General features: G+C 39.4%; 1 protein-coding gene across 1 annotated transcript in view; it reads right to left on the bottom strand.

The window, feature by feature from the left end:
• Positions 1-2,106: 2,106 nt before the first annotated feature.
• The window catches only part of HCRTR2 (hypocretin receptor 2), a 292,533-nt gene continuing 276,789 nt past the window's right edge, over positions 2,107-17,850 (bottom strand). The window contains exons 5-7 of the mRNA XM_063916722.1: positions 6,064-6,278; positions 3,830-3,951; positions 2,107-2,681 (exon numbers count right to left, since the gene is read on the bottom strand). Of these exons, the coding sequence (XP_063772792.1) occupies positions 2,455-2,681; positions 3,830-3,951; positions 6,064-6,278 (564 nt within the window). The 3' untranslated portion in view covers positions 2,107-2,454. The remainder of the gene's footprint in view (positions 2,682-3,829; positions 3,952-6,063; positions 6,279-17,850) is intronic.

Here is a 17,850-nt window from a genome sequence, read left to right as displayed (position 1 = left end):
AGGGGCTCTACGGTGAGGAGTAACATTTATAAGGTACAGTGATACTACTGTGGGATGTAATATGACTTATGGACACTATCGCATGATCAAATGTGAATAAAGTTGCAGTACTGTGCAGCGTAATTGGAATTGGGGTTACTATTGTGTGGCCATGCCCCTTGCCAGCAAAAATACACCCCTTTTTGGGCTGTGCACCAAATGTGCAAGCTGTTCCTTTTTAAAGTATAGGGGGTACAAACACCAAAATAAGGACTGCTATGGGTGAGGGGTTATGGTGTTAGGAAAGAGAAGCAAGGTCAGAGGCGGAACCAGCGGTGGTGCTAGGGGGCACCAGCCAAAATCTTGCCTAGGGCATCATATTGGTTAGGGCTGGCTCTGTGACACCAAAATGCCTTCTGTTCTCACACTCACAGGAGCCGGGTGCTGCAGTGTGACAGTGGCTTGCAGCACTTGGCTTCTGTGATCCAGGCGCTGACACTGCACATCTACTGTTCAAAGGGAGCAGCCCAGCTTCTTCGGATGATGCTAGGCTGCCCCCCAAAGTGATGTTACCCGGTTCCCCCGTGGGGCCACACCCATTCAATTTAGGTCGCACCCCTTTCTGGCTGCGAGCGCGCTTCCGCTCTCAAGAGGGTGCAGAGTGCACACCGGGTGTCACCAGACCCGGTGACGCCTCTGATGTAGCGGTCTGTGACGACCAACATCACTGCCAGAATGCTGTTTGAATGACATTCTGGAGCACAAGTGCCTGATAAAAAAGTGCAAGGGGCACAACTTGGCTTTTCAGATGAGCAGGAGATGAACACTTATAATAATGAGATCCTCAGACCCTAGTTAATTGCATAATAAAATTAATAAAAATAATTGGTTAGAGCAGTGAGTCAAATAAGAATTACTTCCAATGAAATTTGACAATTCCACTTACAAACGTATATATACGCATACACACACACATATATATATATATATATATATATATATACAGGTTGAGTATCCCTTATCCAAAATGCTTGGGACCAGAGGTATTTTGGATATCGGATTTTTCCGTATTTTGGAATAATTGCATCCCATAATGAGATATCATGGCGATGGGACCTAAATCTAAGCACAGAATGCATTTATGTTACATATACACCTTATACACACAGCCTGAAGGTAATTTTAGCCAATATATTTTATAACTTTGTGCATTAAACAACGTGTGTCTACATTCACACAATTTATTTATGTTTCATATACACCTTATATACACAGCCTGAAGGTCATTTAATACAATATTTTTAATAACTTTGTGTATTAAACAAAGTTTATGTACATTGAGCCATCAAAAAACAAAGGTTTCACTATCTCACTCTCACTCAAAAAAGTCCGTATTTCGGAATATTCCGTATTTCGGAATATTTGGATATGGGATACTCAACCTGTATATATATATGTAACTTTTTGAGCAGTAGAGTGGACTGACTTTTGGATTGGAAGTATGGCTACGGTGGACTAGTTTGGATTGGAAGTATGGCTACGGTATGTTAGAACAAAAATATGTCTCAAAATCCAAACACAAAAATAGTTCCCTATTGTACTGTATTAGTAAATTAAAGAGACTGATAGGCCATGAATGTCGATAGTGCTATATAATCTACATAGTCCTACAATGGCAAGGTTTAGTGCAATAATGTTAAGGAAACAACAGAATAATTACGATACATTCATTTAATTTTGTTCTCTGTATCCACTGATTATTTGCTGATTTTTATGTGACCGTTACCACAAAATCCAGTCACTCTTTGTACCATAGGGTGTTTTTTTTTTTTTTGCATGTAGGTTTTATATACAGTACAAAGAAAACATATTTGCATTAGAACACTATATGGGGAGATGTATCAAGCAGTGGAGAGTGGTAAAGGGTAGTAATTGCCCAAAGCAACTTTCTGTCAGTTCAAACACTGGGGCATATGTATTAAGCCTGGATAAGTGATAAAGCAGTGATAGAGAAGTGATAAGTGGAAGGTGATAACGCACCAGCCAGTCAGCTCCTATCTGTAATTTATCAAACCTACAATGATTGGCTGGTGCGTTATCTCCTTCCCTTTATCATTGCTTAATCACTTTTCCAGGATTAATACATCTGCCCCACTGTGCTAGATAAACGACAGATTCTGATTGGTAGCTTAGCACAACTTCCCAACTTTATTTCTCCCGAACACTTTATACATCTCCCCCTATATATCACATACAGTATACCTTTCAGATTCATTTCATGGCTTCATGTACAATTGTACCCTCTAATATAGAATTAATGAAGAACAATTACTTATCAATGCATCAAATACATTTGTTCAGTTCTCTTGTTAAAAAGTAATATCTGTGTACTGACGCATATGTTTACTAACATAACAAGTCATGCTTATTTTCTAAGACTTGTTATCCCTTTGTTTCTTATTGATTTGAAAACATTTACCAGTTATGAATAGCTCCAGTACCATTTGTGTTCAAATTGCTAATATTGGTTGGAACAACATGTTCTGAGAGTTTTGGAACATTATCAAAGTTGCTAATCTGTGTAGTTAATGATTTTCTGCTTTCAGTGCTGGCTCTTCCTCGAGTGAGTTGATCATCTTGATTGTTTTGGGCACCAAGGCAACAGCATGAAAAGGCCGCTTTGAATTCCTCTCGAAATTTACCTGGCAAAAAAAATAAAAGATGTGTACACTGGTTACTGCATACCTGCTTACTGCTCACGGAATCTACCAAATATTGAAAGTTTAGGAGTAGAAGGTGTTGTAGAACATTCATTTATTTAATGTCAGTATCAGAGAACATTACTTCATTTTTGCGAAGAGAAAAATTATTTATAAACAGCCTTGTTTTTTAAATGTAACAATTCTGTGATCTCAAAAACATTTTTTTTTATACAGAATTGTCAATACTAAATCCGGGATGTAATGGGAGCCGATAACATCAAAAAGTTAGCTAATGTATTAGCGGCCGCAAACCGTATTTTTCAGCTCTAAAGTAGAGCACCCGATAAAAAGTCAGATCCAGATGTTTTGCCCATGTTAAGTATGCAACTCGGCCGATGTAATGGAGTACGTTATTGCAAGTCAGACACAAAACAGCTCTAAAACTCTCAAAGAGTTGGTTATGAAAATGTTGGAAATCAATTATAAGTACACTTCACATCATGCACATTTGCAATAAATAAAAACTTTTCAATACATTTCGATACAAAACAAATGAAAAAACTTTCTAAATTTTCTAAAATTAGTCCTTGTATTGTATATGTCATTTTTGCAGATTTTGCACTAGAAAATGTGTCTGATATGCAAAGGGATGTATTTGGATGCACAAGCAGCTTTTTCTGATTTAAATGATATGCTGCATGGCTATATTCAGTGTGTAATTGCAACTGTACCTAATTATAGTATGTTACAGTGTTTGGCTGGAATACATTTTTTTTAATGTGTAATAGCATTTGTAATGTCCGATGTAGTGCGATGATTTTCCCTGCTGCCATTATCGGCTCCCATTGCATTCCGACCTATGTTTGAGTACTATTTTTCTATTAATATGACCTTTGTAATTATTGATCTATTTAATATGTGATTAATCATTTTTAATTATTGTAATTACTAATAATGGCTTTGCGAATGAATACCAATGTGGCATTAACAATTTAGCTATACATTATCAACTGGATCCTTTAAATTATACAGTGCTTTTTTTCTGCCTTCTGAAATCACATTACTATTTATGTTAGGTGGTGATTTATGGGCTGAGTAAACAGACATGCTACTGTATGCCATAAAGTAAAAAAACAAAAAAAACTTACCACTTAGAAAGTTGTAAATGATTGGATTAGCTGCACTATTTGCGTACACCAACCAATGAGAAAACGTAAACCAGGCATAAACTGTTTCCCTGTCATTCGTTTGGTCAAACATTCCGAAAACTCTGTAGAAGCAAAACAGAAAATACTTAATGTAATTATTACCTATTATAAACTCAAAACTTTTTTCTAACACTGTATTTGAATTAAATTATGGCAAAATAAGCAATATTCTAAATGTTAAAAAAGAAAATCTTTGAAAGTATGAAATACTGTAAAACATACAAACAAATGTGGTTAAAAAGTTCCAGTAAAACACTGTCTAATAAGATTTATCGCCTAATGCAAAGGAATGTAGTTATGTGACTGGTGGACAGGAGACCGCCACTCACAATCGCGACACCTACATTCCGCCACCTTAAAATTCAGTCGATCAGTCGGCGATCGTTCTTATTTAATATTTAGAATCACCTTGGGTACAGAGGATATACAGTACTATTGACAGTCCAAGTTTACCTGTAAGTGTTCACTAAATATAAACTTTATGTGGAAGTTCCACCTTGATAGTTACTATATGTCACATCATTATTTCAATAATACAGATTTGCAGATAAGGTGACCAGGTTAAGTGTTATAAGATATACAGGGCCACCAAAGAAGGTGGGAAGTCTGGAACCTCCATAAGTGTTATGAGTCCAGTTAATCAGGTCCCCCACTATTCCTGAGGATATGTTATAAAAGTATAATTTTCTTAAAAAAAAAAAAAAAGAATTAGTGATATTTAGGTTCTTTGTGGATCAATTAATGCTTCAAAATGACCATACATGGTGACAGGGAGAGAAGGCGGGAAAGAGAGGGAGAGAGAAAGAGAAAGCGAGAGAGAGAAACTGATGAGGAAATTAAGGAAATAATGTGGGAAATTACAATAGGGAATATAGGGGGCTATTTAGATATGGACACAGTGTAGCGAAATATGCAAATGGACATGTTTCAGCCATCTACGCACAAGCCCCTGCGGCATTGCGCATGTGTGGGCTTTCATTATGTGATTGCATCCGGGAAAGATGCAATCACATTATGATCAACAGACGGAGGGCATTCGGGGGAGGCCACGCAGCACTGGGGGAGAGTGAAGCAGGAAACGGAGGCTTGTCATGGGCGTTTTCAGGGCAGCAGCCCGATAACATCACCTGCGTTTCCTTCATTGGGAAACATGGCAGTGGTGCTCCTGTATACATAGCCTGACTGCGTATATATATAGAGGTCGTCCTCTATTTCCCGAATCTGTGATGCGATCGCAATGTAACTGTGATCCCAATGCAGGTCAGCGCCAAAATGCTGGATGACCTTGCCCTGTGCTGGGCGGCCCCTTGCATGAGATTTCATCCTTAGCAGTTTTTGGTAGTTTAGCAAAAACTGCTAAGGACTCTGATTAACCCACATAGATCCATAGGTACCATACACCAATGTACATTTACTTTAAATTATTTTTATTATACATTTTATTTCTAAGAGGTAATATAAATGATTAACCAAAATCCTAAGGAACAAAATTTAAACCTGCACTCTTGTAGAAAGTTTGCTCATTTACAAATGTTACTATAGTACCGCTTTCACACCGCACAAATAACCCGGTATTGACCCGGCATATTGCCTGGTCGACACGGGTCAGTGTGCGGTGTGAAAGCCCCTTTCACACCGCACACTGACCCGTGTCGACCCGGCAAAATGCCGGGTCAATACCTGGTTATTTGTGCAGTGTGAAAGCGGTATTATAGTAACATTTGTAAATGAGCAAACTTTCTACAATAGCCGAAATCCCAGGTCGCCTGACCCGGCAATTCAACCCGGGAATAAAGCAGTTTTATACCCGGGTTGTAAATGGGCTCCCGGGTTGATGCGTCCCGAGACCCGTTTACTACAGCAGGGAGAGGCGGCCTGGGGATGATCTCATCTCCCAGCGCTGCCTCCACCTCCGCCCCCGCTGCCGGCTCTGCCCCCCGCTGCTATGGCAACCCGCCCGGCATATTGCCGGGTCAGGGAAGTCTGCAGCAGCAGCCAATGCCGGATCCCACCCGGGAAAGGACCCGTTTCCAATTCCCGGGTGGGATCTGGCATTGGCAGTGTGAAAGGGGTATAAAGTAAGCCTCCACATTAACATTGCTTACACTAAACATACAATTATATCTAGAAATAATCTCAAAAATGAATAATTAGTAAATAAGGCAGAACTCTACCTTTTCAAAATATTAAGGATACTAATTGGTAAATAGCAAATTGCAAAGACCAGCAGAACAACCATCAGCATTCGAGCAGTTTTCCTCCTGGTACGAATCTGCTTTATTTCTGCATTAACTCTTGATTTATATGCTTGTTGTCCTTGACCTTTAGATTGGATTGGACATTGTAACGGTTTCCATTTTCTCAGAACTATAGATGAGGTTCCTGGGATCTGTTATGTAAAGAAGGCTTTTTTAAAGTAATGTTACAATGTATTAGTCATAAGAGACTTAATTGGTGTGAAAAATGTTTCATATTACTATTCTGCACATATAAACATCATATTCAGCCTGAATGACATAGAAAGACACAAAACATGCCGCTTTCTGCTAAAGAACATACAGTACATTGCACAGTTTTTAATTTTGACAGCATGAAACGTATTTTATTGCGTCAAATATATGAATATGATGTTAAACATAAAGGACCTAATCCTGAGCACATCTTCCATGTTCTCGCACTACTTATGCTCCAGTATTGTGTGTATGTAAGCATGGGCAATACAGAGTCATACATTTGTCAAATGCATTTGTACTTATGACCAAAGATGCATAACTGCAGTAAAAGAGTGGTCTCACAGAGGGTGTGTCCACGCATCTTCAGAATATGCAAACTTGCGAATAGGTTTAAATACTGTACACATGTTTTTTGATCTTGTGCACCTTGTATATGCAGGTGTAAGTGTGCACCAATAATTATGACAAATATTAAACCAAGCATAAACATAAATGGTGGGGGGGTGTCAAGATGCATATGTTGCTGTAGTGCATGACAAATGTTGTATTTAGGTTGCATATAAGTTTAGGTCTAGCATATCTCCTAACTTTTCAGACGTTTAAACATACAGTAGATAATTAAACTCTAGCATGGAAACATTTTTTATAAAATTGCTGCAAATATCACCAACTAACTTTCCTGAATTTGCAACATACTGTATACTGCCTCTGAAGCTCAGCTAGCTGGCTAAAAAGAACATTCTGATATATCATTTTCCCATTTACCAAACTACACTGACCATTAAGCAATATTTAGCTTGTCATTAAATAAGGGTGATAAATCATTTACCATGTAAGATGGAGGATATACCAACTTGATCCACTGCCTCTAAATGTGCCAAACATAAGCAGCAGTAATACTGTAGGTAACATGACAAATTTTGTGGAGTTATGAGAAATCCCTCTGGGTTCATTGTCAACACACATAACTTTACCAAACTTTATCAATTCAATTCTTGACATTGTATGATGCCAATAAAAAAAATAAAAAAAGGTTTAGAATCTAACACCAGGCTCATATGTTCTCCATGCATTTATTAGACATATTTATTCTATCAATGTTTCAAATTTCATCTGGACCAACTGCTTGAGTCCAACTTACACAGGTCAACTGCAAAAAAGCTTTATCAAGTTCATTATTCAAGTTACCCATACTGATAATGGGAGATAATGAATGATGGAAACAATATACTTTGTAAGGCCTAAAAAATGGCAAAAGTGATAGAGGGTACATTCAGAATAAAATAAAGAGAAGCATTAACATTTGACACATCTAGGAAAATAAATATATTTTCCTTGTTGTCTATAATGTGTAAATGAACAGTATTTATTATTTAGAATTGATACCCTTCAATGAAAAAACTAAATGAAACCCCCATATAGATGTTTTTATATATTTATGTCACTCCCAGTCAGCAATATTTTGTTGCAACTGTAGAAAATGTACTGTATATTTCAGTTTTTAGCAAACCACACACCAACATTCTATTGTAGTATATCACTGAGCACCATAACTTGTCAAGGCTCTGTTGATTGTTGAACACATTCTATTAAGAAAGTCTTAGAAAAGCAGTTGAAATAATTCCAACAACCAATCTTCTTTTATTTCAGACCTTAGAACTTACCTGGAAAACCAGACTGAAAAAGCTTAATATGTATCAGATTTAAAGATTTAGGGTAGCTGATTTTGTTTTAAGATTCTGCATTCGCTTTAATCATCAAAAACAAAACACTTGTTTCTGGTTTATATGGTGTCTCTGCAGATGCAATCACAATGCTGTTATGTCCACGTCTTTTTTTATAATACTAATAATCTGTTCTACCCTTCTATTCAGTGGTTCTCCCTAGACCAGTGTTTTCCAAATCTAGTCCACCTGCACCTCTAACAGTTAATATCTCATGGATTTTTAATTGTGGAAACAGGTGGAATAATTACTGACCCAGCCTAGTAACCTAAAAAATCCAGAAAACATGAGCTGTTTGGCGTATGTGAGGAATAGACTTGGTATGGATTTGGTAAACTCTGCCCTTAACTTTGCAATGTTGCACTGAGGCTAACTTGGTTCAATGGTATCTGCCATAGCCTTGAAGCAGTCAAAAGTGTCAGAATAGTTGGAAAAATAATATTACTGCCAATTGTACATGGAGGAGAACTGAAATAAAACTTTTTTAGGTAGCAGGGATGTACTGGGGCTGCTTTTTAGCCCTGGCATCTGTGTGCACGCGCGCCAAAAGTCACTCGTGAAAAGGGGGTGCATTGGCGCTGCTCACGGGGGGTGCCATGTGTCAGGGGTGCATGGACTCATGGCGAACCCCACTATTTCTTAGCAACAGGCGCAACAGGTACTTCGGGTGGCAGAGGGAAAAAAAACCTGAGAGACGAAAGCTGCGCTGCGCGTGGTCTTCCCTGATCTCTGTGTGACTGGATCAGCCTACCAGCTCATCGGTCCTTCTGGCATTTGCCAGAAGTGCCAGATGGGCAGTCCAGGCCTGTCAGTTGATAACATAATGTATGGTAGATCATTATTACATTGTGCAGCTTTGTTGGATTTTTGAAAAGAGAGTTGTCAGGTCTTTCTTTTAATAATTACATATAACAATGGGCTAATGGTTTTATGGCCTTTTGGTCTATTTGTAAGATTGCCAAACATGGAGGATCCCCCTGAATATCACTCCTGTAACCCTATTCTCCTGTAACTCTCTCCTCTTCTAACTGCAAAACTATCATCCAATGTAAACATTATCATAGACAATTTGTTATCCTTTCGCTTAATCACCAGTAAACAAAAATATCTAAAGGGGGTAGACACGGAGAGATCCGTGCTTAAATTCTAAGCAATCTGACTAGATTGCTTAGAATTTAAGCACAGATCTCTCTATGTGTATGCCCCACAGTGATGTGCAGCCCTGCATGGCGCTATTGCCAGTACTAGATTGGCCTGAATGCAGGCACAATCTAGTACATCGCTCATTTCACCGCTGGGTGAAATGTGCATCCCCCCTCTCGCTCAGCACACATCGCGCTGTGTGCTGAGTGGGGGAGAGATGTGTGCTGAATGTTCATGCTAGATCACTCAGCACACATCTCTGGGGAAATCTCCCCGTGTGTACTGGGCTTAAGTTTGGTAAGCTTCTATCAGCACACCAAATCAGTCAATTCAGAGGCATCTCTAGCTTATCAGCTACATGTACTACTGAATTTGGCTGTGCCAACAACTAACCTTATTTGTGCTTCAAATTGCCGCCATTTACTGTATAACATTTTTATAAAAAGTTTGTGCTTTGTGACTATTTGTATAACCTTGTACAGGCCCTTAGTACTGAAGTTTTAAAAGTGAAAGTGAAAACTTTTTTTTGTTTTCTGGTGAAGCAAAATGGAGTTAATTTATGAAGAATTGTTGAAACATAGCTGTGCAAGGGTTTTGGGAAGTCATTTATTCAATGGAAGCTTATTTGATAAGCATGTCCATGTATTTATTTACTTTTACATAATGGGCATAATGGCTGTTAGAAGCCCTAATCATTTTATTGGAGTATGAAAGGAGAGCTGTTACTGTATATACATCAATCAGCCATAACGTTAAAACCACCTGACTAATATTGTGTAGGTCCTCGAAACAGCTCTGATCCATTGAGACATGGACTTTGCTAGACCTCTGAAGGTATCCTGTGATACATGGCACCAAAACGTTAGCAGCAGATCCTTTAAATACTTGATTTTCCAGCACATCCCACATACTGTATTCTCAATTGTATTGAGATCTGGGGAATTTGGAGGCCAAGTCAACACCTTAATCTCTTTGTCATGTTCCTCAAACCATTCCTGAACAATTTTTGCAGTGTGGCAGTGCACATTATACTGCCACTGCCATCAGGGAATATCATTGCCATGCATGTGTCAAAGTAACATCCACATGAATGTCAGGACCTAAGGTTTACCAGCAGAACATCGCCAAGAGTATCACAATGCCCCTGCAATGTTCTGCTGGTAAACTATGGGACATGATTCATTATACCAGGCCACCTTCTGTCCAGTAGTGAAGAGGTGAGTTATAGGTGCTTTTTGGCAGTGGACAGGGGTCAAAAAGGGCACTCTGATCAGTCCACATTCCCATACACAGCAAGCTGCAAGGCACTGTGTGTTCTGACACCATCTATCATAAGAAGAAGAAAATGGTTGATTTGTTCCACGCTGGATACTATTCTGCTGCATGAAAATACCCAATAATATGTCAGTAAAGGTGTCTCAACTAAGGGATGACACTCATACGTGGTTGGTGGTGCACCCAGAGTAAATAAAGTAATGATAGTAACTAATGAGGGGAAAAGAGAGACTCTTTGTTGGGACACTCTTAAGTTTTATTCTAAAGTCCAAATTCCTTAGTAAAATCAAATTTATATATATTTACCTATTACTGGTTACAATATGGTGAATGTCTTAAGCAAACTAGATACTGGGGAGTGAAGGGGAGGTGAGTTTCTCCCCGGGTTAAGAGTGGATTCCTGAGGGGGATACAGGGCTTCGGGATGGTGTGGGAGGGCTGGAAATGCATGAAACAGCCTGTGGGCTGTATGGGGTATGATGGTGAGATACTGTACTGTAAACTGTACTGTACTGTACTGTACATACTGTACTGTATTTACTGTATGCTGTACTGTATGTATATACTGTAGAAAAAATAAATAAAAGATACACTGTATACTGTACTGAATATACTGTAGTGTATACTGTATATATTTATTAACCGTTTCTTACCATATATACAGTAGCACAACAAATTCTGTTGTGCAAATACATAGTGTACTATACTGTACATACTGTATATTTTATACTGTAAAATGTATACACTACAGCGTCACTTATGGTGCTGTTATTTTTTATACAATACCACCGCTACTGAGCTCCTGCATCCCGAATGCTGGCATATCATATGATATTTTTTGCTTTATTTTTATTCATTATTTACAGTACTGTATTTCATTGTACTGTAGCTTACATTACAGTGTTGTTTTTCCACAGCAGCCTACACACGTGCACGCAGGGGGGGTTTCCGAGTACCTAGAAACCCCCCCTGGCCACCAATCTATCACTACACTGCTGACCGATAAATATATATTTTTTAAATGGAGGCGCTCTGGCTGCTGTATCTAATGCGGCTTCGGCAGCTGTCTCCTTACAGTGTCACTTGGAGGCTTGCCGCCGGCCACCTGCAGGGGGAGCTGCAGCGGCAGCGCACACTCAGCTACTCTCAGGCAGTGCTTGTGTGAAGCTTAGAGATCTACAGTACTGTACTGTACATTGTGTTCTACCAATGGGTTAGGTTCGCGTGACCGACAGTGGCATTCTGAATGCTGGGATCCTGACAGCTGGTATTTTAAATACAGGTACAGTACTGCATGTCCCCTACCAATGAACAGTCATTCTGCTCCTATTATGAATGTTTCTCTGCCTCCTGTACTCTTCTTATGTAGCACTGTACTACTGTAAAGTACTGTACAATACTGTAGTACAGTAGTACTGTAAATAATAATGTAAAATTAGCCTTTTCTTTTTTGGTTTATAATATTTTTTATATTCAACACAGATATTGTTGACGTGGAGCCAGAGGAGGAGGCGGAGGAGGAGCCCCAGTGCAGTAAGTACAGTAATCTACAGTACTGTTCTGTACTGTACATTGTGTTCTACCAATGATTTGGGTTCACGTGACCAGCAGTCAGGATTCCAGTGGTCAGGTGACCGTCAGTGGCATCCTGATTGTAGAAATCCCAACAGGGCGAGGTACAGTATCTTAACCCTCCTCCACTACTCCCTGATAACGGCCTCGGCATTCTGAATGCTGTGATCCCTACAGACGGTATTTTAAATACAGGTACAGTACTGTATGTACCAAGAGCCATATAGTATTTATGTCTAAACTAATGAAAGATTTGTGTCATCTGTTGGGGTTTGAAAACATACACACTTTGGTGTATCATCCACAAACATACAGTATGAAATGCTAGAATGCTTCAATCAGATGATAAGGTGGACAGTATCTCAGGATAAGAGAGATTGGGATCTGCACTTAAAGGATCTAATGTTTGTGGTGTGGGAATTACCCTAATCATCTACAGGGTTTTGCCCATCTATCTCATTATGTTATACAACCCAGAGATATCTTAGACCTCTTAAAAGAAATGTGGGACCAACAACCATCGCAAGACAATGTTCAATTTCTGTCACAATTACGCAAACTGCGCCACTTGTAAAGGAACATATAAAAATGTGTCATAGCAATAGTAGAGGCAAAGTATCTGGGGTATGTTGTGGGAAGTTTACAGATTAAACCCAAACCCAATAACGTAGAGGCAATTGCAACCTCACCTAACCCTGAACAAAGGCATAATGTGTATAATGGGTACTACTGCACTGTGGCATAACATGTACTTGGGGACCTACTACTGTGTAGAGCAACATGTACATGGGGTACTACTACTATGTGGCTTTTTTATAATTTCTAAAAAGCCACCTGGATTTTTTAAATTAAAAAAATAAAGAAAAAGCCTTATGCCTTATCTTTTTTTAATTTTCCATAGCTATCGTTGTCATGACTGAGGAGGAGAAGGGGGAGGAGGAGGAGGTGGAGCAGATGCCTCCATCTGGGAGCACCCCGCTCCTACTCAGTAAGTACTGTACTGTACAATTTGGAAATAGAAATACTGTACACAGTGTAAACAATGTGCAATGTACTGTACAGTACTGTACTGTACTGTGTGTATACAGTATTTAATCGTTTTGGAGGCTGTTGTGGATTTTTAATTTTTAGTCCATTGGGTTTTTAGTCTGTTGGGTTTTATTTAGTAACAATATGTACAGTACATAATTATTATTTTATTAAATGTACTGTACTTTACAGTATGCACTGTAGTGCCACAAATGTCATAGTGCTTTCTTTAAATACTGTATGACATCAGTGTTAAAAAAAATGGATGCTCACACAGCAATGTGGGCTATGGGGTCAAGAGGATGTGAAAGTGAACAATGCAAAAACATGGGGATGCAATTAAACATTTCATGTACTGTACAGTACTGTATTGTGTCGAAGAGAATATATTATTGAATTAACCACAGGTGGAGGAGGAACAGCAGCAGCCAAAGCTCCCGACGCCTCTGTCCCCCCAACACCGATCCCAACCAGTAAGTACTGTATAATTTGGAAGTAGAAACAATGTGCTACAGTATGTACTGTACTGTACAGTATGTACTGTATACTGTATTTTATCTTTATGGTGCTCTATTATGTGTCTAATTTTTGCGCTGTTGGTTTTTTTTGTAACAGTATGCACAGTACACTATTACTTACTGTACTTTATGGACTGTAGTGCAACAAATGTTGTTGTGCTTTTAAATTATGACATCAGTGTTAACAAATGGGTAATAACAGTCATGGAGGTGGGGAGGCCCTGCTCACAAGTTTACATTCTATAGTAAAAAAAGCCATTGATACTGTTCAAAAGGAGCGGTACTATAGGAGTTACTGTACCTATAGTACTGTACTTTACTGTATGTCATCAAATTGCTATTTTTTATGGGCTTTATTATAGAGTATGCTCACACAGCAATATGGGCTAGGGGGTCAAGAGGATGGTAAAGTGAATAATGAGAAAACATGAGAGTACTGTACAGCATGTGTGGACTTTACAGTGGGGATGCAAGTGAAAGTTTCATGTAGTGTACTATTGTGTCGAAAAGAGTACTGTACATTATTTCATGTAAAGAACCTTTTATGTTCTGTTGAATTTTATTTTGTTTCTTTTGTAAACTAAAAATTTTTGTTATACTCTGTTGTGCAGTATCTTTTTTTTACTGCATGGGACAGTACAGTACCTTACTTACTGTATGACAGAATCTCAGGTCATTTATAAACTAGGCATACTGTACACCATATAATTGTCTAGCAGAAATGAATGAATGAAATTCAGGTAATGGATGAGAGCAAATGACAATCATTTATTACCAGAATTTTATTCCAACTAGCCAATCAGTGTAGCAGCTGACTGATACAGTGGGCACACTTCTCAGTCTTATCACTGTTTCATACTGTACATCTACCTCATGTGTGCTTTACATAGAAAGGTGCATTAAGGAACATGGTAGCAGTTCAATGCAAGGGACTAGGGCACTATCTTACAGTAGATTGAACATACTGTGCTGTACATTGTAGCAATAGCATACAGTAAGTGTGACATGGACAGTATAATACAATGGGTGGCATGTTCTGTATCACTGGGAAACTGAATATGATCAACTGGTAATGTACAGTACCAATGGTGAGCTGCTGTACTGTATAGACAGTACTGTATGCTATATTATATTGTACTACAAAGTTCTATTAACAGTACAACCCTGCCTGGATGAAGCCATCACAAGCCATAGACTCATGCCCTGAAATGCCCAAGGATCCTGCCCCTCAGGAAGCTTGTACAGTGCATACAGTACAACCCATCTCTTGAGTAACATAGCTCCTTAGGCAGCCACAGACACCAGTCACACAAGCAGCCTTCCAAAGTGGTTTTACATACCCCGCTCTTAATTGAATTCCCCCATACAGTTGTACTAATATAAAGAGTACAGTATATGAGGCAGTTGGGAATACAAAAATTGGAAACCACATCAGGTTTATTTTAAGAAACACTTTTTATTTACAGCAGAGGACGTGGGATAAAATCAGTAGGAAAAGGTACTGTATCATCACACATACTGTGATATAAAAGCCAACATCACACATACTGTATGGTACTTTAATAAAAAGGTAACATCACAAATAACAATATCCACTTTTTACATATATTTTTTTGGGGGGGGTAATGACTTTTTTGTATTTGGTTGTGGTGTTATTTTTTTTTTTTTTGCATTTTTACTTTGGAACACTGGTGCATTGGGACACCAGAACAGAGAGCGGAAACAGACAACAGCAGCCCCTGGATGGATACAGCACAAGGCCCCAGATGGATACAGCACAATGGACTCAGCCGCTTCAGGATAGAAACACTTTATTTACAGCAGAAGATGTAGGACAAAATCAGTATGAAAAAGTACTGTAACATCACACATACTGTAATAAAAAAGCAATCATCACACATACTGTACTGTACTTTAATAAAAAGGTAACATCGCAAATAACAATATCCACTTTTTTAAAATATTTGCGTTTGGGGCGGGGGGTAATGTTTTTTTTTGTATTTGGTTTTGGTATTATTTTTTATTTTTGTATATTTACTTTGGAACACTGGCACATGCAGACACCAGAACGGAGAGTGAAAACAGACAACAGGAGCCCCTGGATGGACACAGCAGAAGCCCCCGGATGGACACAGCACAGTAGACTTGGCCGCTTCAGGATAGAAGCACTTTATTTATAGCAAAGGATGTGGGGTAAAATCAGTAGGAAAAGGTACTGTATATCACACATACTGTAATAAAAAAGCCAACATCACACATACAGATGTAGCCACCTTTATCTTGACTGGCTGAGGCATTTGTCCCGATCGGGCATACGCAGTGTACCGGGTCACAGGGAGACGAGCCTAGTCACAGAGAGGCGTGCCCAATCGCACGGAGGCAGACAGAGCGTTTGGCGTTACCTTTACGTGTAATACCTGCGATCATTCACCAGATGTCGCTTTTTACAATCACTACTGCGCATGCGTATGGTCTCCCGTAAAATACAATACTGAAATATATAGTAAGTACTACTTTACTAAAGCGTCTCATTACGCTGCATACAGTAAATATTCATTACGCTGCATTATTTAATACAGTATATACGGTACAGACGCAAATAGTACAGCATACAGTATATGATCCATTTACAGTACTTTATGAATATGTGAGCGTCCAAGTCCCGCAGACAAAACAACATAAAACCAGTAGTGTACACTGTCGCAAATGGACGTGTTAGAAGTTCACTACTGCCTATTGAGATTAGGAATATTGTACAGTATGTTAGCATCCTAATCCCGTAGCCATTACAGCATAATCAAAACCAATAGATTTATTCATCTGTCTGCGGCGAAGTGGTGAAATGTTCCGCTTCCTATACTCAGAGTCCTGGGTTAGATTCCTAAAGTACGAATGCATGTTAGTTTTTTCCAGACACTTTATTATTTTTTTTATTCACATTAACCAGGGCAAAACTGCAGGAGCCGTTCTACTGTTAAGGTTCTATGCACCGTACAGTACACATACAATTCTGTAGCAGGGTAGACTCAATAGAAACGGCTACCACCTGTGACTCCTTGCCCCATGGAGGCCCTAAGCTACGGAGCAAGTAACAGTCCAGATTTTGCAGGCTACAGGGCAATGCTGAAGGAGCTTCACAATCCCCTAGCTAAAATACACAGGGGCGATAGGGATAAGCGAGGTCTATGCACATTACGGTACACTGGACTCGATCACATAGCACACTGGCAAAATAGCCAACGCCCCTGAACCCCCACCACGTGGCAGGCAGCGCTCAGATATGGAGTGAGAGATGGCATAAGTTTTGCAGGCTACGGGGCAATGCTGAAGGAGTGTCACAATCCCCTAGCTAAAATACACAGGGGCGATAGGGATAAGCGAGGTCTATGCACATTACGGTACACCGGACTCGATCGCATAGAACATTGGCAAAATGGCCGCCGCCCCTGAACCCCCACCACGTGGGCAGTCAGAATACACTCATTTATACTCATTACCACTGTGTTTTTGCATTTAGCGTAAAGAATCGCTCCTGCAGATTTACTCTGATTTATGTGAAACCTGTGTGCACCATTCCATTGAATGTATTAGAGAGAAAAAAAAATAATATTAAAGTGAATGTCACGGGAACACATTAATACAAAAGGTTGGCACTTGCTTCCCATTGGTGTTAATTTATGCCTTAGGGGACTCGGACACTCAAACTTGTATTTCAAAGGCACAATATTTTTCACCGCCTCCCCCTACCCCCATCGCCCTTCCCTGCTGGGAGCCTGTACAGGTCAAGCAGTAGACAGGGAGGGAGTTCAGGTCATGTGCAATACACAAACGCTGAAGATCTACAGTACTGTTTTGCTCAGTTAGTTGCATCAAAATACACTCATTTATACTGATTACCGCTATGTATTTGCATTTAGCGTAAAGAATCGCTCCTGCAGATTTACTCTGATTTATGTGAAACTTGTGTGCACCCTTCCATTGACTATCTTACAAAGAAAATAAATAATATGTACTGTAAGTGAATGTCACAGGAACACATTACAAAAAAATGCCACTTCAGGACTCGAACCCTGGACCCCCAGCGTGGGAGGAGGGAGCCTACATTACTAGCCCACGACGCCTCATGAGAGATTCACAATTTCATGTGTAAAAGTACTGCAAACAGCGACCCCTCCCCATTGGTGTTGGTTTATGCCTTAGGGGAATTGGATGCTCATACTTGCATTTCAAAAGCACAGTATTTTTCA

Source organism: Pseudophryne corroboree, chromosome 4 (assembly GCF_028390025.1).
Source record: "Pseudophryne corroboree isolate aPseCor3 chromosome 4, aPseCor3.hap2, whole genome shotgun sequence".
Classification (NCBI taxonomy): Eukaryota; Metazoa; Chordata; class Amphibia; order Anura; family Myobatrachidae; genus Pseudophryne; species Pseudophryne corroboree.
This window is presented reverse-complemented; position numbering and strand designations above follow the sequence as displayed.